This window comes from Populus trichocarpa, chromosome 18, assembly GCF_000002775.5.
Source record: "Populus trichocarpa isolate Nisqually-1 chromosome 18, P.trichocarpa_v4.1, whole genome shotgun sequence".
In the NCBI taxonomy this organism is placed as follows: Eukaryota; Viridiplantae; Streptophyta; class Magnoliopsida; order Malpighiales; family Salicaceae; genus Populus; species Populus trichocarpa.
Genome location: NC_037302.2, coordinates 235,205 through 260,957, shown reverse-complemented (window position 1 = coordinate 260,957; position 25,753 = coordinate 235,205). Strand labels below are relative to the sequence as shown.

The following is a 25,753-nucleotide window of genomic DNA, read 5'->3' as shown; positions in this document are numbered from 1 at the left end:
ACCACCTGAAGCTTTTTTGTATGCTCACTTATTTATTTATTTATTTTTCTGTTCAGGTCCACCATGTTCTTAATCATACATCTGGTTTGAAAAATGCTTTGGCCAACCTCAGAGAAGAAAATCCTTTGCTAATGGCTGACTGGGATGAATGTCTGAAACGGATTGCTATGTCAGCACCTGAGACTGAACCTGGCCAGGAGCAGTTGTATCACTATCTGTCGTTTGGCTGGCTTTGTGGTGGAATAATTGAGGTACAATCCCATGCTCAAGTGTTTGAACATGAAAGAACCACGAAGCTGGTGTCTGTATTTGTTTTTGAATTTCTTTATGATTTGTTTTTGTTAAAAGCTGACTGAGAAGTTGATGGCACTCCTCTCGTGAGAAGGGAAAATCAGGCAAAGCTTCCTTACTATTATTTTGAGGAGCTACATGATTTGCTTTCGATCTTGTTTGTCCACCTGCAGTAGCGGTCTTTCTTCTTCGGCAATAGTCATAGGTATGTCCTTTTCCATTGCAATATGTGCATTTGAGATGAGCTCTGCAGTTCTTTGTGTTGTGATTATTCATGTTGCATTTTTCACAAAATTTAGCTTCTCTTCTGTAGAGTTAAAATCACGGGTCATCTTCTTTACTGCAAAAGCAGATGCTTCTGGTGGTGTCGTCGACTTTCCAGTAAAAGCCTCTGCCTGCTTTTCATGACGCAAAACCATTGCATAGGCTTTGTTCAGGTTTGGAAGGGGATCCATGCCTATTATATTGCTTCGAGTCTGTGCATAGCTTTCATTAAGCCCCATCAGGAACTTCATGGTCTTTTGTGTCTCCATGAAAACCTTAATCGCGGTAGCTGCCTCACAATTGCAAGGGGGGAACGCACAGAGGGCATCCTTCTCATCCCACAGGCTTTTGAGTTTTGTGAAAAAGGACGTGACTGAGTTTGTACTTTGCTCACAATCATGAATGACATTTTCTATATAGAACAATGAAACAGTGTTAGTTTGAGAAAATCTCTCTTTCAGTTCCAGCCAAATACCTCTTGCGTCCTTGCAATGGATGACACTGCCTGAGATATCTTTCGATATTGCTCCCAGCAGCCAGGTTTTCACAAGAATGTCACAGCGGTCCCATTGTTGTTGCTCATCAGGATTATAAGTCGGTCTCTTGAGAGTTTCATCTACAAATCCCTTCTTGTTTTTGATAGTAAGTGCCATGCTCATTGACTGTACCCATGTTGTGTAATTGTCTTCCATCAGTGATTGTGAAACGAGGACAGCGCCTGGTTGATCTGAGTGATGGAGAAAAAGTGGATGATTGGAGTTCTCCCATGGTTCTGAGGTCTTGAAAGAGTTTGAGCTCTTGTTCTGTTCAAGAAGCTTTTGGTCTTCGTCACCAGCCATGAGGTATTTGTTTGTGTGGATTCCTGGATTGTATGGATTTCTAGTTTTTCAGAACCAATGCTCTGATACCATAAAGAGAATGATAATATTGTATTCTGTATATTGAATAGTGCAAAGAAGCACGACATATATATACAAAGTTTACATACAATCAGATCCACTATTCTAGGAGATATTCTAGGAGCTATTATAGGATTAACATTGGTGAATCGTAATCCCATTGATTACAGTATATCACCTAATTATGTGGGATTCTTTCCTTCAATAGAATGTCTGATCTGCATCTGTTTTCGGAGGGAGCTTGATTTGTCCTGCATTTTAATAATGTGCTTTAATGAAACAGCATGCCTCTGGCAAGAAATTTCAGGAGATCCTTGAAGAAGCAATAGTTCGACCTCTCAACATTGAAGGCAAGCTAAATGTTGGAATTCCTCCAGGTATCTGTTGAAGTCTGTGTATTCAATGTTCTTGCTTCGCTAGCAGAAATACTACAAAAGATTTGCACATGCAATTAGTTTTTTTTCAAGTGGTCATACTATCTGCCTGTCTATCCTTCCATGGATAGAGTTATCATGCTCCTGCAAATTGTAAATTCAAAGTTTCTTTCATGATTGGCACATTAATGCTTGTCACGTATCTCCTTCAGGTGTGGAATCTCAACTTGCGTCTCTGACATTAGATAAAGATGATTTTAGCAAGTTCTCAAAAATTGCTAGTCGACCTGAATTTCCCTCCACCTTCCAGCCAGAGAACATTTCGCAACTAGTAACTGCAGTGCCTGCTTTGTTTAACATGCTGAACATTCGTCGCGCCATTATACCAGGTGCTAACGGATATTGCTCAGCTCGTGCTCTTGCACGCTACTATGCTGCTCTTGTTGACGGAGGCCTGGTCCCACCACCTCATTCCTCTTTGTCCAAGCCACCCCTGGGCACCCACCCACACATTCCAAAATTTCCTTCAGAGATTACCTCCAAAAAGCAGAAAGGTAAGAAGAGTAAGGCAGCGGGTTCTGCTTCAAAGAAAAAAGGAAATGGTTATGAGCTCAAGATGAATCACAGTAATGATTTCAAGGATGGTGGAGAAAGTAACAGTGATGGGTATACCAGGCTTGCTAATGATAGCGCTGGTGGCAGCAGCAGTGATGCTAGTCCACCCAAAGGCTTTGCAGCCAGTGAAAACTCTCGCCAAAATAATGCCATCAGGATTTTTAATAACCCCAGAATTCATGATGAGTTCATGGGCGCGGGTGAGTACAGGAATCTTGTACTGCCAAATGGGAAGTTCGGATTAGGTTTTAGGAGATTTAGATCAAGTGATGGATCCTTTTATGGATTTGGGCACTCAGGTATTGGTGGATCCACGGGTTTTTGTGATAATAAAAACAGGTTCGCAATTGCAGTTACCTTGAACAAAATGTCACTCGGGACTGCAACTAGAAGAATTATTCAGTTTGTTTGTTCAGAGCTAAATGTTCCGCTACCAGACGAGTTCTCAGTCTTTCATTGAAACCGCACCTGACGAAGAGTTAAGCATAGCGAGACCTCTGATTAACTGAAGACAAGGACTCTTCTCATTGTCAACATGTACTGTACTATCCATGATAATCTCAGCCCAAAAATACAGAAATTATTTATACTGAATACAATCGTGTCAACAGGAAATTGTAAGACATTTGCAGCCATCATTTATAAGGTTATACGAGGAGTTTTATAAACCTCCAAGCTGCTTTTGCTCCTTTGCATACTTTGATACATTTGCTTTATGTGTTTTTAGTCTTTCATTGATGCCTGTTGCGTTATTTAGGGCTTGAGCATGACTGAGTTTCAAGGAAAACTAGATAGAAGGTGGCATGCATTTAGTCTGTTAGTCAATTTTTTTTTTATAGACAAAAATAACTTGGTTTTAACTTAAAAATAATAATTTAAAATTAAGTTGGTTTAACTTGCTCTTCTTGAAATTCAGAGAGGGATTAATAATCTTGATATTGTAGAACAAATTTTATTTTTAATAGCATGAAAGGCAACTTTAGAAAAACCACAATCATTAGATTTATGGCAATTTACAGTCTCATCAAACACTTTGAAACCCATAACTTGTAGTAATGCCATGCCGCCGCCCCCCCCCCCGCGCGAACTTCTACTCCAACTCCTCCAGCATTTTATCAAACACCAAAACCAACAAATCCATGCCCTCACAATACCTAATTCATGATACCTAATTCCATAAGCAATTTTAATGACTATAAGGGGGAAAAGAATTCCCATCCAAAGTAAAAAAAGAATGATTTATGGAGTCACATGATTAGCTTGCTCTAGTAAATTTTGGAATATTTCTTCTGAGAACTCGAAAGGAAAGAATAAAGGGCATTTCTTGGGGAAGACAAGTATCCCAAAAACCATCATGAAAGCAAAGCTCTTTTGCTTCAGTACATGAAATTAAGAGATTCCATGGCCTTTTCCAATGCACTATATATACATCAAGTAATAGATCATATGAAGCACCATCAAATCATAAGCTCCCCTTTGCATCCCTTTTTTCTTTCTCCTCTTTTCTCAACCAATCAATTACTCCCTATATTGCACATTCCCAAATTTATAATCCTTTTATTTCAATTTTATCCCCTCTCAAGCATTCCTTAGTTTTGCATAATATGGCTGATGCTCTTGTTTCTGTAGTCATGGAGCAGCTGAGCTTAATGCTTGCTCAGGAGGTGCAACAGGAAGTGAGGCTCGTTGTTGGTGTCAAGAACGAGGTTAAAAAGCTTACCAGCAATTTCCAGGCCATCCAAGATGTGCTTGCCGATGCAGAGGAAAGACAGTTGAAGGATGGCTCCATCAAACGTTGGATAGATCAGCTCAAAGGCGTATCTTATGATATGGATGATGTTCTGGATGAGTGGGGCACGTCAATTGCAAAATCACAAATGAAGGTAAATGAGCATCCCCGCAAGACTGCTAGGAAGGTATGCTCCATGATCTTCTCTTACCTTTGTTTCAGAGAAGTTGGTTTGCGTCGTGATATTGCTCATAAGATAAAAGAACTAAATGAAAGAATAGATGGCATTGTGATTGAGAAAGATAAATTCCACTTCAAATCATCTGAAGTAGGAATTAAACAGCTTGAATATCAAAAAACCACTTCTGTTATAGATGCAACAGAAACTAAAGGTAGAGAAAAGGATAAAGATAGGGTGATTAATATGTTGTTGAGTGAGAGTAGTCAAGGACTAGCCCTCCGTACAATCTCTCTAGTAGGGATGGGAGGGATAGGAAAGACAACCCTTGCTCAACTAGTTTATAATGATCGTGTGGTGGAGTCCTATTTTGAGAAGAGAATATGGGTTTGTGTATCAGATCCCTTTGATGAGATAAGGATTGCCAAGGCAATCCTTGAAGGTCTCATGGGGTCTACCCAAAATTTAAACGAATTGCAGAATTTAGTGCAACATGTACAACAATCAATTAGGGGAAAGAAATTCTTGCTTGTCCTAGATGATGTGTGGAATGAGGATTCCTCAAAGTGGGAGCAACTGAAAAACTCCCTTAAGTGTGGTTGTTTGCCTGGAAGTAGAATTTTGGTGACCACACGTAAGAGGAAAGTTGCAAATTGCATGGGCTCCTCATCCGCTGACATTTTAGAACTAGGACTTCTCTCTACAGATGAATGTTGGTCATTATTCAGTCAGTTTGCATATTTTGAAAAAAACAGTAGAGAGAGAAAATTTGGAAGATATTGGTAGAGAAATTGCAGCAAAGTGTAAGGGCTTGCCTCTTGCTGCAAAGAGTCTAGGAAGTCTTTTGCGCTTCAAAAGAAGCAGAGCAGAGTGGCAAAGTGTCTTGAACAGCCATGTCTGGGAGACTGAAGAAGCTGAAAGCAAAATTTTAGCTTCTTTACAGTTGAGCTACCATGACCTGCCCTCTGATATGAGACGGTGTTTCTCATATTGTGCAGTCTTTCCAAAAGACTTCAAATTTCAGAGGGATACTTTGATCAAACTGTGGATGGCACAAGGTTTCCTTCGGGAAAAACAGAATGAAGAGATGGAAGTAAAGGGTCGAGAGTGCTTCGAAGCTTTAGCTGCTCGCTCTTTCTTTCAAGATTTTGAGAAAGACAAGAATGATGGCAGCATTTATGCATGTAAGATGCATGACATGGTGCATGATTTTGCACAAAGTTTGACAAAAAATGAATGTTTTAGTGTAGAGATCGATGGCTCGACAGAGTCGAAGATATACTCTTTTTCTAGAGATGCCAGACACTTCATGGTAGTGCTTAGAAATTATGAAACCGACCCATTACCTGCAACCATTCATAGTTTTAAGAAGCTTCGTAGCCTGATTGTTGATGGTTATCCTTCACTGATGAATGCAGCCCTACCTAACTTAATCGCTAATTTGAGTTGTCTAAGAACACTGAAGTTTCCAAGATGTGGAGTAGAAGAAGTCCCATCTAACATAGGAAAGTTGATACACCTGAGGCATGTTGATTTGTCTTTTAATCTAATCAGGGAGTTACCTGAAGAGATGTGTGAATTGTATAATATGCTAACTTTAAATGTCTCGTTTTGTGAGAAACTTGAAAGGCTACCTGATAACATGGGAAGACTAGTCAAATTAAGACATCTCAGAGTTGGTATTTACTGGGATGACTCGTCGTTTGTGAAGATGAGTGGAGTTGAGGGGTTAAGTTCTCTTCGGGAATTAGATGAGTTCCATGTGAGTGGTACTGGTAAAGTGTCTAATATTGGGGATTTAAAAGACTTGAACCACCTTCAAGGATCTCTTACGATAAAATGGTTGGGAGATGTGAAAGATCCAAATGAGGTTAAGAAAGCAGAAATGAAGAGCAAGAAACACCTCACTCGTTTAGATTTATTTTTTCAATCGAGGACAGACAGGGAGAAAATTAACGATGATGAAGTCCTTGAAGCCTTAGAACCACCTCCAAACTTAGAATCTTTGGATTTAAGTAATTACCAGGGAATCATCCCAGTGTTTCCTAGTTGTATTAATAAACTAAGGGTTGTTAGACTCTGGGATTGGGGGAAGATTGAGAATCTGCCTCCTTTGGGGAAGTTGCCATCTCTTGAAGAATTAACTGTAGGGGATATGGAATGCGTGGGGAGGGTGGGGCGTGAATTCTTGGGATTGAGAGTTGACAGTAAGGGAGAAATGACATCATCATCATCAAATACTATTATTGCATTCCCCAAGTTGAAAAGTCTTTCCTTTCGGTGGATGACAAATTGGGAAGAGTGGGAAGGAGGAGAAGGAGGAAATGAAGATAAAACAAACATCTCCATTTCAACCATAATTATGCCATCTCTTCATTCCTTGAGAATTTGGGAATGCCCAAAATTGAAAGCACTTCCGGATTACGTGCTCCAGTCAACAACTTTTGAGCAACTGGAAATCAGATGGAGTCCAATTATAGGAGCGCAATTCAAAGCAGGAGGAGAGGGCTGGCCCAACGCCTCTCATACCCCAAACATCAAAATTTATTAATACCCACAGATTAGATGAGGTAAAGTGTTCTATTTATTAATTCCCCTGGCATCACATTCTTTTTTTATCTATTTATTTATTTATTAATAGAAAAGGGTTGCACTTTTATGTATAATTTTAGGAAACTGATCTTCAACTTAATTTCTCCTCTTAAGTGGCAGTCTTCCTAATTATTGGCAAGGTTTAATACGACAATACATAAATGGCTGCAGGTAACTTCTATATATGTAATTAGGAACTAACTTCCTCTTTTATTTATTTGTTTGCTTATTTTGGGTGTTCCTATTGGAGTAATTACCTATATTACTATATATCCATTAAGTAGACATCGACTGTATAATTAATTTAATAAAAGAATAATAGCTTTGATGAATTAAGAGTATGATCCATCAATTTCCTATACAATCAACTCTATATAATCATCTTTCGTGTTGCCATGCAGGCGCCTCACTAACAACCTTTCCCAGTGCTCAAATCCATCGGAGGAGGAGGAGATGTGTATATATCCTTTAATTAATTAATTAATTAATTATATTGTTTCTGACTTTGCTTTTTATTTTTTTACTTATTGTTGTTGTCCTCTCTCTGTTTCTTATAATAGCTTGAATATTATCTGTACATTAAAAATAAATTGTTACCTTAGCATTTAAATTAATAATAGTGTTTTCGTGATTGTCCTGTGGTTTTTCCCCTCATTTTGAGAGGGTTTTCCACGTAAAATTATCGTCTCTGTAATTTTTGTCTTCCTGTTCTGCTGTTCCTTACAGTAAACATGACTTTCAACAGCATTTTCTTCAATATTTTCTTAAAAAATGTTGTTTGAATGTCTTATGTTTATATTCCACGTAAATTGTTTTCAATTTCATATTTTCTTCATTTCATTTTGATTTTTTATTTTATAAATTAGAAAAGATTTTAAAACAAGTACATAGGATGGGGAGTTTGATGAGGGATTTATTTTTTTGGTAGAAAACATACCATTAAATTAACTATAATCAACGATGATCTAAGAATTATTTAATTATTTTTATGTTATAAATATTATTTATCTTTTATAAACTAAGAGTATTAAATTATAATTAATTTGCAACAAGACAAAATCCCAAGTAAGACTGTTAAAATCTAAAGTTAACCCGTAAAATCTTACGATTTTACGAGTTAACATGTATCTAACGTGTTAAATTGGACTAAAAACTTGAAACTAGTAAAATCGGACTTAACTCATGCAAAATCGGTAAATTTGGTCCGATTTTATGAGTTTACTAAATTTGTGATATGAACCAAGTCAGGTCCAAATTTGACCTTAAAATGTCTGCTGATTAGTTTTACGAAATTGAACATATCTTTCAAACTGTATATTGGATAAATCTAAAATTTTACAGGAAAATACTAGATATATAAAAATATATTGTGGTAAATTTTCAGGTCAAATGGAGTTAACAAACATAATATTTCAGATGGTCAAATTTAGTAAACTAATATTGTCAAATATATCAAACAATACCTTCATGTACTATTTGGGACATATTTAAAGTTATCGGTGAAATTTTGCTTCAATTAAAGTTAGGATAGAAACTATACATCTGAAACTTTCCAACTATATATCGTAGACCTAATAATTTATCCAAATGAGAGAGAATGACATGTTTGAAATTATGAGAGAACAACATGTTTGAAATCAGGACTCAAATCTACCAAAAACATATAAAAATTGAAGATTCAGGCTATATGGAGAAATTTTAACATGAAGATATTTTTTATTATTTTATTTTATTTATTTATTTAATTTTAAATAATTATTTTTAATTTGAATTTTTTTCCCCTTATTTTGAGAGGGTTTTCCACGTAAAATTATCGTCTCCTTTCCCCATTACCATCAAACTTGCAATGTCTTGAGCAATAAACAAAGATCATTATTTTTATTTTTATTTTTATTTATAATGAGCATTAATTCTTTTTAACTAACTTAAATGGCAATTGCTCTGGTCATTATGTTGTCTGCTGAAAAAAATTGAATACTACAAAAAGTTGGCTTGGGTTTAACCATTTACCAAATGTAAAAGGAAAACTACAAAAAGAAACTATAAGCAACTGTCGTGTAGCTGAACTACTATTAAAAAATTAATAAATACAAATAAAAATATTGATAAAATATTTTTGTCGGTTAATTTCCGACTGATTTTATTGAAAAAAATATTCCCTCAGTATATACCGAGAGAATTACAGTGGAAAACAATAATTAAAACAAAGCAAAAAAAACAATGACGTGTTGTTTATACCAATGGAATTACCGACGGAATAAATCCGTCAGTAAAATCGTTGGTAAGCCATTAACATTGTTCATCATGTCAATTACAAATGGAATCATTAACGGTAAATTCTGTCGGTATTTTTCATTGAGCTCTAGAATTGCTCACTTTTCAATTACATTTTTAATTATTGTTCTTTACAGACAAAATCATCGATGGATTGAAAAATCATCAGTGTTATTTGGTGATTTTTTGATTAACGTGGATGTTCGGGCCAGCTTGCACGCACCTCAACTAATCCCATGAGCCCTGAAGTTAACGACCATGTAAGCCTTCAGTGGTTATTATATGAGCAACCACAGGGCTCGAACTCTGACCACAGAAGGAGCAAACCCCTTAGTCCCAAGCATTGAGGCAAATTATGTTCATTTCACATAGTTTTTATTTTTTAAAGATAAATTTTTTTATTTCAACAACTCCATTTTGTTATAGAGTTCAAAGGGCAGAGAATTCATGCTTAAATCCATTTTCTACCCAAAAACTTTCTAAAGCAAAATTGTGAAATTCTAATGATCAATTCTAATTTTGAAAACCAAAATACCTTTTTTTATTTTGAACTATTTTGTAAATTTTTTTAAAAGCTTGAAGTGCTTTATTTTTACGAGCAAGAAATAAAATGCAGGTAAACATAGTATAATCATCAACAATTATAAAAGCAAATTTTTTACCTCCAAGACTTGAAGCATACATGAGACCGAATAAGTCCATACGAAGAAGTTAAAGTGCACTATTTATAGAGACTTGATTTTTGGCTTTAAGTGAGCTTTTTACTTGCTTTTTATATTGGCAAGTATCACATGCATATTATTTCCTCTTTCTATTTAAGATGTGGGAGTCCCTTTAGAAGAATTTTTTTATATATATATAGTTTTTAAATCAATTTCATGTTGGTATGTCCAAGTCTTCGACATTAATGTTTAAAAATCTATATCTAAAATTAAACATATTTGATTAAATCCAACTCGATTATATAAAAATAGAAAAAAATAAATATGCCAGCTTAATTTAGCGATAATAAAATACTGCAATGAGAATTAAAAATCACCATGATTCTTGAAGGTGGATTCTCTTTCTCAAACAAACAAATCAAGGAGATTTTGAGTTTGATAACCATATTTATTCAAAAAAAAAAAATCATCGATGCATTCAAATACCATAGAAAGCTTGAGATCTTGTTTCGACTTGAATAATTGAGAAAACCATTAAATTCTTACTTGTTAACATGTAATTTTTTTTAATGGTGAATTTCCAATCAAAATCAGGAATCTAAGCACAGTACTATTGTACAAGATCGATTGAGAATGATAAATATAAAAGGAGTAAATTACTGGTGCAATTATACGAGAATATATATTTGATATTGAGATGTATAATATTTTTTAATACTTATATACCAAAATTATTAAAAAATACTTTTAAAATAAAAACTACCACAGTAAACTCTCATCCCCTGAAAGTTCGAAAGACGATTAAAGATGCAAGCAGTTTGCAATTCTTAACTTAAATCAACAATATAAGAGTGAATTTAATGTTATTGAATTTACATCTGATTTTGCAGCCACTCATCAGCTTCGCAGCATAAAAGTAACTAGCATATTTTGTTAACTAATTTATTTTTATTTTAATCATTTGATTTAATTATTTCCAATAACCATTACACCATTAAACAGTTTTACCGATGAATTAATTCCGTCGGTGTAAGACACACAATTCGTTGGGAAAATTTCTATCGACAGCATCACCGACGGAATACGTTTGTCGGAACATTGATAGTCGGTAATTCTCATTTCTGTCGCTACTTTTGTCGGAAAAAAAACATCGATGGTCTTACAAATGGATAAAACACGCCAAAAAAAATTCACGCTAGAACTTTACCGACGAACTTATTCAGACTGTATATCCACCAGTAAATCACTGACGGCCAGTTCGTCGGTGATTGTAGCATGGACAGTAAATATTTCGGAACTCTCTGTAAAATACCGACGGATATAGTCCGTCAGTATTGTCAACGGTAAAAACCAACGGAATAACGCCGTCAGTGATTGTTGCATGGGCAGTAAATTTTTTTCAACTCTCTGTCTAATACCAACAGACCTGTTTCATTTGTAAGGCCGTCGATATTTATTTAAAGATATTTTAAAAAATAGTATTTAGAATAAATAATTTTTTATAATATTATATTGATTAATAGTAAAAAAAACTAATTAACCAAATAAAATTGTATTAAAAATTAAAAATATAAAAATAATATTAAATAACATTCATCCAAATATTCATTAAAAATTTAATGTGTTTCAAAAACAAAATTAAACTATAATAACGGCGGAGCTAGAGGAGGAGGAGAAGGAGGTTGGTTGTTACTGGGAACTTACGGCAAAAAAAGGACTGCGCATGTATCATCACTCATCCTTGATCTAATGTCCATGAACATTTGACGGAGCTGTTCATAATCCGTCGAGAGTTGTTCATATTGTTGTTTCAAGACCATGAACTCCTCAGACTGGGTGCTCGATAATGATGGAGAGCTCCCAACGGTTGAGACACTACGGGCCGCCCGCAAGTTTTCGGTTGTAGTGTTGGAGAGCCCGTGACCTGATTTTTATCGGGTCCACTAGACGATCCTACCTCCATCCACAAATCTGAATCGAAATTTGGATGGGTCGAAGGATCGTCCTCATATCTCTCCCTCAACCGACTATTATAGGTCTCTTGAAAATTAAAAAAAAAACAATCATATTCAATTCAAGAAAATAATAGCTTACGAAATAAAATGATTGAACGAACATACCACGAAGTGTTGAGCACGGTTGTGCATGAACTGTTGCACCCCCTTTTGGCGGTCTTCACCCCGCACGTGCGTCTCGACAAACAACTCCATTGGGTTCGGCTCACGTCTAAGAGATGTAGCCTGTAAGAAAAAAAATATTGCAAGTTAAATATATTTAGAAGCAACAACAAATTAATTAACGATATATTTCATTTAAATTAATCTTACCATCTGCTTTGCATGTGCACTGAACGGAACGGAGCCGCCGGTGTGCGTGGTCATTGAACCATGAATTTTTCTGTTCCGGTTGTCGGCACCGAACTGTGAGCGTCGTACGAACCGATCAGACGTCATGTGCTCAATATATTGTGTCCATATATCCCCCAAGATGAATGGCGGTTTGAATTCCCGCCAAACCGCCACCTCATTCCAACCTTCTAGACTGTTATTCCAGCATAAAAGTTCTCTTTAAGCTTGTTCCCTTCAGGTAAAATGCTTCTCGCCCATTCTATAATTTTATCATAACTGGCCTCACTCAACCCGTGATCTGGCTTGATGGTGAACACCTATGCTATGACCGATAATTTACTGTGGTTTGTGCACCCATCCCATAATGGTTCGTCAGAATCTTTCAATAAATCAAAAAACCTTGGTGCATCTGCATTAGGTTCTTCTTCTATGATTGGACATTGACTAACATTACCTTGATTCATTCTCATTGCTTCCATAACCATATTCCAGTAAGGATTACTGTTGTCATTTACAACTTCATGCACGTTGCTACCACTAGAAGTGACCCAACCACCCTTTCTACCATGCTCTCATTAGGAACAAATAGTTCTATGTGTGCATACCAACACATGTCCTCCATGAACCCTTTGGTTAGAAGATGCATCGTTACAACATTTGGATGCAGAAACTTTTTATTTTTACACTTCCTGCATGGACACCTAATACTGCTATTAGTAAAATTCCTCGGAATAGATATTGCGAGATTAATAAAACCCTGAACTCCATTACAATAATTCATCCTCCGCAATCCTTGGGGTGAGTCTCGATACATCCATGAACGATCATCCATGACTTCTATCGAACCTCTATAAAATTAACATGACAACATGTATTAATTAACTATGTTACGTAAATAAATTTGCAAAAATATTGGTTTGCCCCGACATTATCCAACAAACTAAAAAAACACTTATATTAAATATTCATTATCAATTATCAACGTCCATACAAATTTATACATATATAAATTTACAAAAATCACAACTCCGCAATAGAATTGATAAAAATTAAAACGAACCCATTAAACAAGCTATTATTTATTTCATCACAACATATCTAATTCAGTGTAATTCAAACAAAATTTCAACAATTTACAAACAAATACGGTTTGACAAAATCTAAAATAAACTATAACAACTACAAAATTATGCATTTATACTACAAATTTCTTTGACAAATAACAATAAAACAAGTACATACATTAACAAAATACATATACTAAAAAAATAAAAAATAATAAAATTGACATTTAAATGTTAAAATTAAAAAGGATAGATTTACTTACAAAAAATGATAAAATCCATAATAAATCGGAGAACGGATGTTGTGACTCCGTACAAAAGTATAAGCTAATGCTTTTACCGATGGAATCACTGACGGACACGTCCTGTCGGTATACTGTCGGTAATTCTGATGGTGAACGGGCCACGTCACTGTACGGAGATCCCGGTTTGAATCCCTTGGTCATTTCATCGGTACAATCGTCTGAAAAAATTCCACGTCATCAAAATGTTTTTTTTTCTTGGTTATTCCGTTGGCAATTCTTGGTTTTCACCGATTTTTTGACAGTGAACTCATGAATAAATGAAAATTTCTTATCAGCATCGAAACTCAATTAATACAATGATTCGGCATGATAAGTGAAGAAAGTAGAGGTCATGTTATATTCATGATTTATTTTCACTTGTTATATTGATGCTCAAGCTCGAATCCATGTGTCATCATTATCATATTAATATCTAATTATCATTTAAATGATTATTTCTCTATCTTTTTTTTATATATAAAAAGACTCTGATTACCTTTTAAAAGTGAAGAGATCGAGTAGTTTTATTGTTCTTTCAGTTTTGTACATAAATTAATTAATAACATAACTTGAAAACAAAGCCTCTTTAAAATGTCAAGGAAAAAAGGAAATTGAGGATTTAGTGTATGTGACAAACGAAGAGAGGATTTTTAAATTCACTATATATTTTTTCAAAAATTATATCTAAAATTAGACATTTGATTAAATCCAACTCGATTATATAAAAATTAAAAGAAATAAATATGCAATGAGAATTAAAAATCACCATGATTCCTGAAGGTGGATTCTCTTTCTCAAACAAACAAATCAAGGAGATTTTGAGTCTGATAACCATATTTATTCAAAAAAAAAACAAAAAAAAATTCATTGATGCATTCAAATACCATAGAAAGCTTGAGATCTTGTTTCGGCTTGAATAATTGAGAAAACCATTAAATTCTTACTTGTTAACATGTAATTTTTTTTAATGGTGAATTTCCAACCAAAATCATGAATCTAAGCACAACTAACCCGTAATTTTTGGAATTGTATTATTGTACGAGAATATGTGTTTGATATTGAGATATATTATATTTTTAAAAATATTTTTTATTTAAAATTATATTAAAACTATTTTTTTTAATTTTTAACATTAATATATAAAATTATTAAAAAAGTATTTAAAAATAAAGACTACAAGAATACACTCTCATCCAGTGAAAGTTCAAAACATGATTAAAGATGCAAGCAATTTGCAATTCTTAACTTGCTGGACCAGCAAGGAATTTCCAACTTCAAATTTCAATCAAGGGGTCCAAATTGGCAGCATGGGCCAGCAACGCATGCGACCCTCCTCCTGCATTTATGTATTGATAAAGCTGAACGACTTGAAAAATCATACTTCAACCACTTAATTAATTAATCGATTAATAAAGTTCAACGACTTGAAAAATCGTAGATCAACTACTTTTCACGTTGAAAGTCAACCTTTTTAAGCCAACCATCTCTTCCTACACCTTCCAGCCGCTGTGATCTATTTTCTTTCTTTACTTGTAGCAAGTTTAGTGATATTCATTATTTTTTAAAGTATTTTTTTTTAAAATATATTAAAATAATATTTTTTATTCTTTAAAATTTATTTTTTATATCAGTATATTAAAAACACATAAAAAAATTAATTTTAAAAAAATCAAATTTTTACAAAAATATTTTTCATCACAGAAACAACAGGAACTTATTTTTCATCCATGCTATCTCACAAGAGTTCCCAATCTATAAAGACAATCTTGATCAGGTTCATAAGCTTCTCTTTTTTATTTTAAAATAAAATAAATTCTTAATCAGGTCTCTAATGTATGCATGAATGGATCTTCATTTAGATCTTTTTATTAGTTTAAATTAACAAGACTATTAGCAATCACTCGAAATTCACTTAATTTTCTTCTTGATAAAAAGCATGAATTGAATAACTCCTTGCAAGTGCCTGTTTGTGTAAGCTTTTCAAGAAAAGCTAAAACAAACCAGCCCTAGTATAGTTTCAAGTGACGTAAAAAGATGATATTTTTTAAAATTAGCATAGTTGTTTAAAAATTGTAGCAGAATAATATCATTTAAGAAAATTTAGGTGAAATAACATGTTTTTATCTTGTATTTTCATTATTTCTAAACGTTACAACAATTGTGGTGCTTTAGAATAACAACACCTAGTAAATATTGTGCTTCCGAAAGGTGATAAGGTGAAATTCTAATCAAAGCAAACCGTTGGATTTGTAGATATTAAAAACCTCATCGAGACCCCGTGATTTTAGTAGTTTTGAGATTTTTCTTATTATTTTTGGAACCGATAAACTAGTTGAGCAAGATAATTGGAGTTTTACCTTGTCACGCTTAGGAATAGCAAACGCTTCTGAAACACGATAAGATAAAAGTGTACTATTCTATTAAAACTTTTTGCTTCTATTTTAATTAGTCAATTATTTTAATTTTATGTGGTAATTTCCCAATTTACAAGGTTTTAAAGAATTTGAAGGTTTTGTATGGGAAAAGAAAAGGCACTTGAGTTTTGTTTAACTATAAAAGTATGGTTGAGAGTTCTGGTTCTGATTGCTTTTTAAAGTGCTTTTCACTCAGAAATATATAAAAATAATATATTTTTTTATTTTTTAAAAATTATTTTTAATATCTGCGCATCAAAATGATTTAAGAACATTAAAAAAATATTAATTTGAAGCAAATAAAAAATAAAATTTTTATTAGTTTAAATTAACAAGACTATTAGCAATCACTCGAAATTCAATTATTTAAAATGTTTGGCAAAATTTTAAAGAAATAACATGTTTCAATTTCATCGCGTTTTAAAAGCATGATATTTACTAACTTTTTTTATTTCTAAACGTGACAACAAATATGACGTTTCATAAGAGCAACACTCAATAAATGTTGTGTTTTTAAAGAGCAATAAGGTGTAACTCCAATCAAGGTAGATCGTTGGATTGTTAGATATAAAAAATATTGTTGAGGCCCCCTAATTTTAACAGTTTTGAGATTTTTCTTGTTATTTTTGGAACTAATTGACTAGTTGGGCAAAATAATTGGAGTTTTACCTTATCGCACTTAGAAATAGCAATAGCTTCTAAAGCGTGACAAAATAAAAATATGTTATTTTGTCAAAACTTTTTGCTCCTATTTTAATTTACCAATTATTTTGATTTTATATGTTAATTTCCAATTTATCCATAAAAGACAGGTTTTAAAGAATTTGAAGGTTTCTTATGGGAAAATAAAAGACACTGTAGTTTTGTTTGACTACTTGATGATTCTGTTGGAAAAAACTGATTAAGGCTTTTGATTGAGAATCTATTGATTCATGCATGACCTAATCAAGACATAAAATAAGTTAGGGATCCAATTGAAATTTCTCAAATAGATTAGGGCCTTTTTTATTTCTTAAGGTTTGCTCTTTATTTTTTCTTTGTAACGCTTTATTTACGTCTTTTTTTTTAGAAAGTGGCTTTCAGAAAATTATTTTTTAAATTTTATTGTGTTTATTTACTATCAAGAAAGTTTATTAATGGAAAAAACTATCCAGGGAAATTTGTTTTAATTTTCAGGAAAATAATTATTTTAAATGAAAAATACTTTTTAAAAGTTGTAAAAAATTTATAAATATCTTATTATTCGTTGATTATATCAAATTTAGTCCTCAATCTCTTGATTGCTATATATTTTGTTTTCAATCTTTTTTTTTCTTATCTTAGAATTTGATTTAATTTATTTTTTTATATCAATTTTGGTTTTTATTTTTTTGATTGTTATTTGCTTTTATATTATCATTTTCTTAGTTAAAATTTGTTATCTATCAAATTTGGTTTTTATTTTATTTGAAATAATTTATGAAATTGTATTTTTTTTTAATTTTATCATCTTTCAACTTTTATTTTATTTTATTTGAAATAATTTATAAGATTTAATCTTTATTCTTTTAATAAACTTAAAAAGAAAATATAATATTAATAAATTATTTTTCATGATATAATTAAATACTAAAAAATATTTTTCAATTTATTTTTCATAACACTACTAAACATAAAATAATAATTTTTTAAAAAAATTTACTTTCTATAAAAACTACTTCAAAAAAAAAAAAACTTTCTCAGCCAACAAAATATTTAAATCATTTTAAAAACCTAACGTCAACAAATACGTTGTAAGTTGGAATCAAAATTTCAACAACACGGGTTCGTCTCATCCCAGATTCCATTAATTTGAAAACGACATCTACTGACGGTCGTTTCGAAGAATTTTCGCGCATTCCTCCCTTACTTACCTCTCTTTCTCTTCCCGTCTCTCTTGCTCTCTGTTCAAACTTCTCTTCCTGTAACTTCAGGTAGGTTCTCTCTCTTTTTTAAATTCTCAAATTTTGAACCTAGATTTTGTGTTTTTAATCACTATTATCTTACTGATACTTAAAGACTACTGTTGTAATCAGGTATCTTTTGATTTTTTTTGTTCAATTTGATTGTAATTTGCCTCTAATTTTACAATTTCTAGCAATTAGAGTGTAAAATTACAATTTGATATAAAAAATTTGATTTTTTTAGTAATAATTCGAACAATTATTAATTAGTTTGTGAAGAAATAAGGCTATGTCTATGTGGTATTGGTAGGCTGGAAGATTTTTATATTTTACTGTAATCATGCATTCTCAAAAAATAAAAAATAAAAAAGAATATTAGGATTTGATTCTGTGATGTTTTTTCAGGTACGCTGCAGGGAGTTGGTTGGACTAAGTAGTGAAAGAGGCGGGGAGTGAAATTTTAGCTGCTATTAGCTATATATATATATATATATCTATATATATATATATATTTTGTGTGTTAGAGATGGGGTGGGGAAACATTTACAGGAGACGTGCGAAAGTATTTACATTGGCCATGATAATTTACATCGATTATAAGGTACGGATCAGCCGTATTGAAAATCTGGTTATGAGTTATTTATTTAGAGTGATGCTTATTGCTTATGCTGATTGTGGTGGTTGTCTTTTTTTATACTGAAGGCTTTACAGAAAAGAGAGAAATTCATGAAGAAACCGAAAAGTGATGCGTTGTGGAAGAAGGCCCATGAGCGGAATGCTAAGCGTGTTTTTAATTTGATGGTAGAGTTGGAGGGTTTGTGGGTGAAACTTGGACAGTATATGTCCTCACGTGCTGATGTGCTTCCTTCTGCTTTCATTTCAAATCTCAAGCAGTTGCAGGACTCTCTCCCTCCTCGTCCATTTGAAGAGGTTTTGTTTTAGTCTTTTTCTAATAGATTTGGAAGTCTTCATGTGATTCAATGTGACTTTGTTGACCTGATGTTTCTGATAGTTTTTATCTCATAATGTTAGTTGTTTATTTTCGAGCCATGTTTCTCATTGGTTGGTTATGTTAAAATTTTTGTTTGCACAGGTTTGTCACACTATAGAGAAAGAACTAGGGAAATCCACGAAGGAGATTTTCTTGGATTTTGACGAAAATCCTCTGGCGACAGCATCGGTAAGATCCTTAGACTAGATGTTTGTGCTAGGAAGTTAGTGCAGATGCTCATTTAGGATTGAAATTTTGATTTTCTTGTTCTCACAAGGTGTGTACATTTTGGAATAATCTTGTTGTTCTCATGTTATATTCTATGCAGATTGCACAAGTCCATCGTGCGACACTAATTGATGGGCAGAAGGTGGTTGTTAAAGTTCAACATGAAGACATCAAGAAAATCATATTGGAGGTTTGGAAACTCTTTGGAGTTTGGCTTTTGAGATGCTGCATCGGAAAGCAAATGTTTCAGTCCTTGTGGTTATTTTGCATGCCTTTTTTTTTTTGCAGGATTTAAAGGATGCAAAATCCATTGTTGACTGGATAGCATGGGCAGAACCGCAGTATAACTTCAGCCCTATGATTGATGAATGGTGCAAAGAAGCACCACAAGAACTCGACTTCAACCACGAAGCAGGTAAACTTTGTCTTTTGCAATATTTCTGTTGATGAAATTCTGTCGATGACATCACAAAATTGCTATTTTCTTTTCTTTTACAACCAATAGATAATAAATGTGAGTTCTGGCTGGTCTGGATGAGGTTATTGGGATTTGGGATTCATACCAGGAGCTTGAAATAACGATAATGGAATCCAATCATTGGGACAGTTAAATCTGATCATGTTTAGAGTCCATACCAAGTGCAGCATCTTAATTTTTTATTGAATCAATGAAGTGAATGGGATGATAGCTGTGTGGTGTCAGCAGTGAGGATAATTGAATGGCATGGTGCTGTTAGTGCTAATGGAAGCATTAGCATTGGCACTATGTTGCAGTGGTGAGCTTGGATGTTGTAGAGATGAAAGTGATGGTTGGCAGCTGTATTCAGCCATTTTCTAGCATGTTCATGAAAGGGAAACTCCAACTCACTATACTGAATTCAGTGTAGGACATTCCCAATCTATTTATTAACACTGCAGAGACAATGCAAGGAATTTTAAATTCTTTAATCTCTTCCTCCATTTATATTCTCTTACTGTTTTTCTTATCAAGTACATCATTGTGTTTATCTACTGTTCACTGTACCCTTCTCTCTTACTGATGCTGGTCTATTGTATTTGTAGAGAATACCAGAACCGTGTCTAGAAATCTTGGCTGCACAAGCAAATATGATAGCAACAAGCCCATCAATCAAGTGGATGTTTTGATTCCAGAGGTTATTCAGGTATCATTTTGCTCTCATGTTTTGATATAACAAAGTTGCTTGCTCGAGTGCAGGTGCAAAAGGATGAAATCCTAAAAATATATCTTGTCGTAGGAATTTTATTAACATTTCTCACTGTCTGGAACAAATATTAAAGGACTCATTGCAGGCATCTTCTTTGACATTTCTGAACCCTGACGGTTAACTACCATTCTTACAAAAAGAATCATGTGGGAGAAAAATGAACATTTTTATGTCATTCTGAAGCCTGGGCAGAGTGGAGTGGAGGAAAATGAATTATTTAGTTATGACACCATCGTGAATGTCTATACCATATACCCAAGTAAAACACATGCACTTACCTATAATTACTTGATGCTAGTCTCTTCACATGTTTTTAACCTAATACAGATGGTTTCTATACATATTTTCAATGAGTGGATCTTAAGTAGTGAATTCCTTCTAACCTTAACTGCCTGGTGCCTTTTTTGCTATTCTTATGTTGATAATGATCCTTAATCTTTTCACTCTTTCTGACTGTGCATCATGTTCCTCTCATTAACAGTCGACAGAAAAAGTTCTAATTTTGGAATATATGGATGGAATTCGTTTGAATGACTTTGAATCCCTAGAAGCTTGTGGTGCTAACAACCAAAAGATTGTTGAAGAAATCACACGGGCCTTTGCCCATCAAATATATGTTGATGGGTTTTTTAATGGTGACCCTCATCCTGGTACACCTCTCTCTCTCTCTCTCTCTCAACTACTGCTCTAGTGTTTGCTTACCAGTAGTATAAAAGGAAGAAAGAAAACAGAATCGCTGGCTGTTACCTCAGACAAGGAAAGAAAAAGAGAATGTGTGTCTAAATTTTCTCTTGTTGATGTTTATGTAACACCTGCGATGCGATATGCTTTAAGGGAGCTATTTCAATGAATGAAATTTGATTAGGGGTCTGAAATCGAAAATCAAAACATATATTCTTTCTCCCATCTCTTATGCACATTGCTCTACCCTTTCTTCTATCCTAATCACCCTAATTGTGCCCTAAATCAGAATCAGTTTACTCTGTTGAATGCTTTTATATTGGTTGTGCTGCAGGTAATTTTCTGGTGAGCAAAGAACCTCCACATCGTCCAATTTTGCTTGACTTTGGGCTGACAAAGAGAATATCAAGCTCTATGAAACAATCACTAGCTAAAATGTTTCTTGCTACTGCTGAGGTTTGTGAAAATCTTCCTGTCAGTGTACTGTCAATAATGCATCATAATCATAGAGCATCTGTGTAACAGATCTGATGATTAATTGTGTTGAGCAATAAAATAATTTTTTTCTTGCATGGGAGCGTTTTCTGTGTCCTAGTTTAGCATACTGTTTACCCTGTCTCTCTGTCTCTGCCATCACAGCATATGCTTAACCCTTTGTTGCTGCTCCATATTTTGCTGAAATTTACTCAAAAGTGCACATTGGTCATTAAAATCAAATTACTGGTCAAGTATAGCTGAGCATGCTCCATTATTTTCATAATCTTTCACCACTGTTATGCATAAGATGTGCCACTTCAACTGAGCACAATATTTTTGGTTTTGTCATCACTCCTATCTGTTTATATTTTTTCTATTTTTGTTTAATTTTTCATTATAAAGTAAATACTATGCTTTCTCTTACAGGGGGACCATGTTGCTCTTTTGTCTTCCTTTTCTGAAATGGGACTTAAGCTGCGCCTGGACTTTCCTGAGCAGGCTATGGATTTTATCAGTGTCTTCTTCCGCACGTCAACATCTGCAAGTGAAGCTGCTGTAAGTATGCACTGCCTGCCTTTAGAGTTCTATTTTGATACCAGCGATTCCAATCTTATACTGTGCTCCTGTAAAGGAATATGCTAAATCTTTGGGAGAGCAAAGAGCAAGAAACATGAAGGTGCTACAGGAAAAGATGAATCTCAGCCAAAAGGAAGTTAAACGATTTAATCCGGCAAGTCCTTCTATCACATTGTTCTACTTCTATCAATATTTTTCTTGATCTGTTTGTTGGCAATTTCATCAATATTTATAAACAATTGTTGGTTCAGATTGATGCATTTCCTGGCGATATGGTAATATTTTCACGGGTCATTGGTCTTCTGAGAGGTCAGTAATAAAATCTTTACACTGGTAGCAGTTAATGAGAAAACTTTTGCATTTCTTTACTTTTCCTTTGATGTGGGTTTAGGACTTTCTACCACATTGGATGCTCGCATAGTATATCATGATGTCATGAGACCATTTGCCGAATCTGTTCTGCAAGAGTAAGTCTATCTTGAGCAATGTGCCAATTTGTATAATGTCTTCGATTATTGTTCATCTCTATTTGAACTTGAAATTCAATCGCCAGGAAGATTGCTAAGGGGCCATCAGACAATGCACAGTGGATCAATGACACCCCAGTTCATTCTGATGTGGAGGCAAAGCTGAGGCAGATTTTAGTTGAGTTAGGGAATGATGACAAAATACTTGGAATCCAGGTCTGCATGGTTCCATTTTTTTCTGACAAAGTAGCATAAATGAGAATCTTAAGAATAACTTGTTAACAACTGTAAAACTAATCCCTTATTTATTTTATACTGGTTTTTATGCTTTTGACATGGAAAAAATAACTGCCTTGTTTTCCTTTTATTTTGACTACTTTATGAATTTGATGCCTAAAGGTATGTGCCTATAAAGATGGAGAGGTTATTATCGATACTGCTGCTGGAGTACTTGGTAGATATGATCCTCGCCCAGTACAGCCTGATAGCCTTTTTCCTGTTTTCTCTGTAACAAAGGGCATTGCAGCAGGAATGTTACATTGGCTTGTCGACAATGGGTATGTAGCAGTAATTGTATGAAAGCAAAGCCTTTTGTGTGTTATCATTTACAGAACTGCTAGGCAAGATATTTATTTTTGCATGTAGTTTTGTTTTTGATTAATTTTCATGTAGTTGTTATCTTTCACTGGGAATACTGAATGCATGATCCGCTTCCTAAAACCAATATTGATACAAGCACTGGTGTTTATCCTGCATAAACTATGTCAGCATTTTGGTTATATGACTAGATGATTTTTCTTTTCTACATGAGGAACTTTTTGCAATTGTTTTTTCTTTTGAGGTCCTTGCTGGTTCTTAGATAGGATATCATTTTTAGCATGAGTAATTCTGCCCAGTATGTAGTAATTTAAGGCAAACTTAATGCAAAATGCCTTTTGTGGTTGGTTACAAAATGTCGCATGTTGTCTTGCAGAAAACTCAACCTCAATGAAAATATTGCTAATATTTGGCCAGAATTTGGAACAAACGGAAAGAATCTCATCAAGGTGTGAAAGTTTATTTTCCAAGACCTGCTAAACCTTTCAGATTACCACCTGAAGCTCTTTTGTATGTATGCTCACATATTTTTTTTTTCCTGTTTAGGTCCACCATGTTCTTAATCATACATCTGGTTTGCAAAATGCTTTGGCCAACCTCAGAGAAGAAAATCCTTTGCTAATGGCTGACTGGGATGAATGTCTGAAACGGATTGCTATGTCAGCACCTGAGACTGAACCTGGCCAGGAGCAGTTGTATCACTATCTGTCTTTTGGCTGGCTTTGTGGTGGAATAATCGAGGTACAATCCCTTGCTCAAGTGTTTGAACATGAAAGAACCACGAAGCTGATGTCTGCATTTGTTTTTGAATTTCTTTATGATTGGAATGTCTGATCTGCATCTGTTTTTGGAGGGAGCTTGACTTGTCCCACATTTTAATAATGTGCTTTAATGAAACAGCATGCCTCTGGGAAGAAATTTCAGGAGATCCTTGAAGAAGCAATAGTTCGACCTCTCAACATTGAAGGCGAGCTATATGTTGGAATTCCTCCAGGTATCTGTTAAAGTCCGTGTATTTAATGTTCTTGCTTCGCTAACAGAAATACTACAACAGATTTGCACATGCAATTGCTTTTTTTTCAAGTGGTCATACTACCTGCCTGTCCCTCCTTCCATGGATAGAGTTATCATGTTCCTGCAAATTGTAAATTCAAAGTTTCTTTTCATGATTGGCACATTAATGCTTGTCATGCGTCTCCTCCAGGTGTGGAATCTCGACTTGCATCTCTTACATTAGATAAAGATGATTTTAGCAAGCTCTCAAAAATTGCCAGTCGTCCTGAGCTTCCCTCCACCTTCCAGCCAGAGAACATTTCCCAACTAGTAACTGCAGTGCCTGCTTTGTTTAACATGCTGAACGTTCGTCGCGCCATTATACCAGCTGCTAACGGACATTGCTCAGCTCGTGCTCTTGCACGCTACTATGCAGCTCTTGTTGACGGAGGCCTGGTCCCACCACCTCATTCCTCTTTGTCCATGCCACCCCTTGGTACCCACCCACACATTCCCAAATTTCCTTCAGAGATTACCTCCAAAAAGCAGAAAGGGAAAAAGATTAAGGCAGCGGGTTCTGCTTCAAAGAAAAAAGGAAATGGTTATGAGCTCAAGATGAATCACAGTAAGGATTTCAAGGATGGTGGAGAAAGTAACAGTGATGGGTATACCAGGCTTGCTAATGATAGCGCTGGTGGCGGCGGCAGCAGCAGCAGCAGCAGCGATGCTAGTCCACCCAAAGGGTTTGCAGCCAGTGAAAACTCTCGCCAAAATAATGCCAACAAGATTTTTAATAACCCCAGAATTCATGATGAGTTCATGGGCGTGGGTGAGTACAGGAATCTAGTACTGCCAAATGGGAAATTCGGATTAGGTTTTAGGAGATTTAGTTCAAGTGATGGATCCTTTTATGGATTTGGGCACTCAGGTATGGGTGGATCCACAGGTTTTTGTGATATTAAAAACAGGTTCGCAATTGCAGTTACCTTGAACAAAATGTCACTCGGGACTGCAACTAGAAGAATTGTTCAGTTTGTTTGTTCAGAGCTAAATGTTCCGCTACCAGACGAGTTCGCAGTTCTTAGTGAAACCGCACCCGACGAAGAGTTAAGCATAGCGAGACCTCTGATTAACTGAAGACAAGGACTCTTCTCATTGTCAACATTTACTGTACTATCCATGATAATCTCAGTTCAAAAATACCGAAATTATTTATACTGAATACAATCGTGTCAACAGGAAATTGTAAGACATTTACAGCCATCATATATAAGGTTATACGAACAGGTTTATAAACCTACAACCTACAATGCGTTTTGAGTCTTTCATTGATGCCTGTTGCGTTTTTTAGGGCTTGAGCATGACTGAGTGTCGAGTAAAACTAGATAGAAGTTGGCATATATTTAATACTGTCTGCGAATGCGGTAAAAATTGTGTATTTTCAAATTTAATAAAGTTTTTTTTTGTTAAAAATTATTATTTTTTATGTTTTGAGATTATTTTGATTTGGTGATCTTAAAAATAATTTTAAAAAAATAAAAAAATATTATTTTAATATATTTCTAAGTAAAAAGCACTTTGAACCGTTGTTACCTCTTAATTTTATA

The 25,753-nt window shown here is 34.3% G+C and overlaps 1 protein-coding gene and 1 pseudogene across 5 annotated transcripts in view; both read left to right on the top strand.

Moving 5' to 3' along the window:
• LOC18107558 (uncharacterized) overlaps window positions 1-25,449 on the top strand; it is a 31,011-nt gene extending 5,562 nt beyond the window's left edge. Inside the window, exons 1-19 of one of the 5 annotated variants that reach the window (XM_052448899.1) lie at window positions 17,768-18,042; window positions 18,316-18,511; window positions 18,613-18,840; window positions 19,004-19,090; window positions 19,230-19,319; window positions 19,418-19,544; window positions 20,192-20,292; window positions 20,837-21,005; window positions 21,371-21,492; window positions 21,940-22,068; window positions 22,145-22,243; window positions 22,341-22,398; window positions 22,481-22,556; window positions 22,643-22,772; window positions 22,956-23,113; window positions 23,530-23,602; window positions 23,700-23,894; window positions 24,054-24,147; window positions 24,358-25,449. In XM_052448899.1, coding sequence (XP_052304859.1) covers window positions 18,437-18,511; window positions 18,613-18,840; window positions 19,004-19,090; window positions 19,230-19,319; window positions 19,418-19,544; window positions 20,192-20,292; window positions 20,837-21,005; window positions 21,371-21,492; window positions 21,940-22,068; window positions 22,145-22,243; window positions 22,341-22,398; window positions 22,481-22,556; window positions 22,643-22,772; window positions 22,956-23,113; window positions 23,530-23,602; window positions 23,700-23,894; window positions 24,054-24,147; window positions 24,358-25,283 — 2,937 coding nt within the window. In that variant the 5' untranslated portion in view covers window positions 17,768-18,042; window positions 18,316-18,436 and the 3' untranslated portion in view covers window positions 25,284-25,449. Of the gene's footprint in view, window positions 1-56; window positions 252-1,737; window positions 1,832-2,040; window positions 2,761-17,767; window positions 18,043-18,315; window positions 18,512-18,612; window positions 18,841-19,003; window positions 19,091-19,229; window positions 19,320-19,417; window positions 19,545-20,191; window positions 20,293-20,836; window positions 21,006-21,370; window positions 21,493-21,939; window positions 22,069-22,144; window positions 22,244-22,340; window positions 22,399-22,480; window positions 22,557-22,642; window positions 22,773-22,955; window positions 23,114-23,529; window positions 23,603-23,699; window positions 23,895-24,053; window positions 24,148-24,357 lie in introns of those variants that run through there. The other 4 variants (XM_006371759.3, XM_052448901.1, XM_052448900.1 and 1 more) reach the window with 4 other exon arrangements.
• On the top strand, window positions 3,903-7,714 carry LOC18107557 (putative disease resistance protein RGA3; annotated as a pseudogene).
• Window positions 25,450-25,753: the final 304 nt, after the last annotated feature.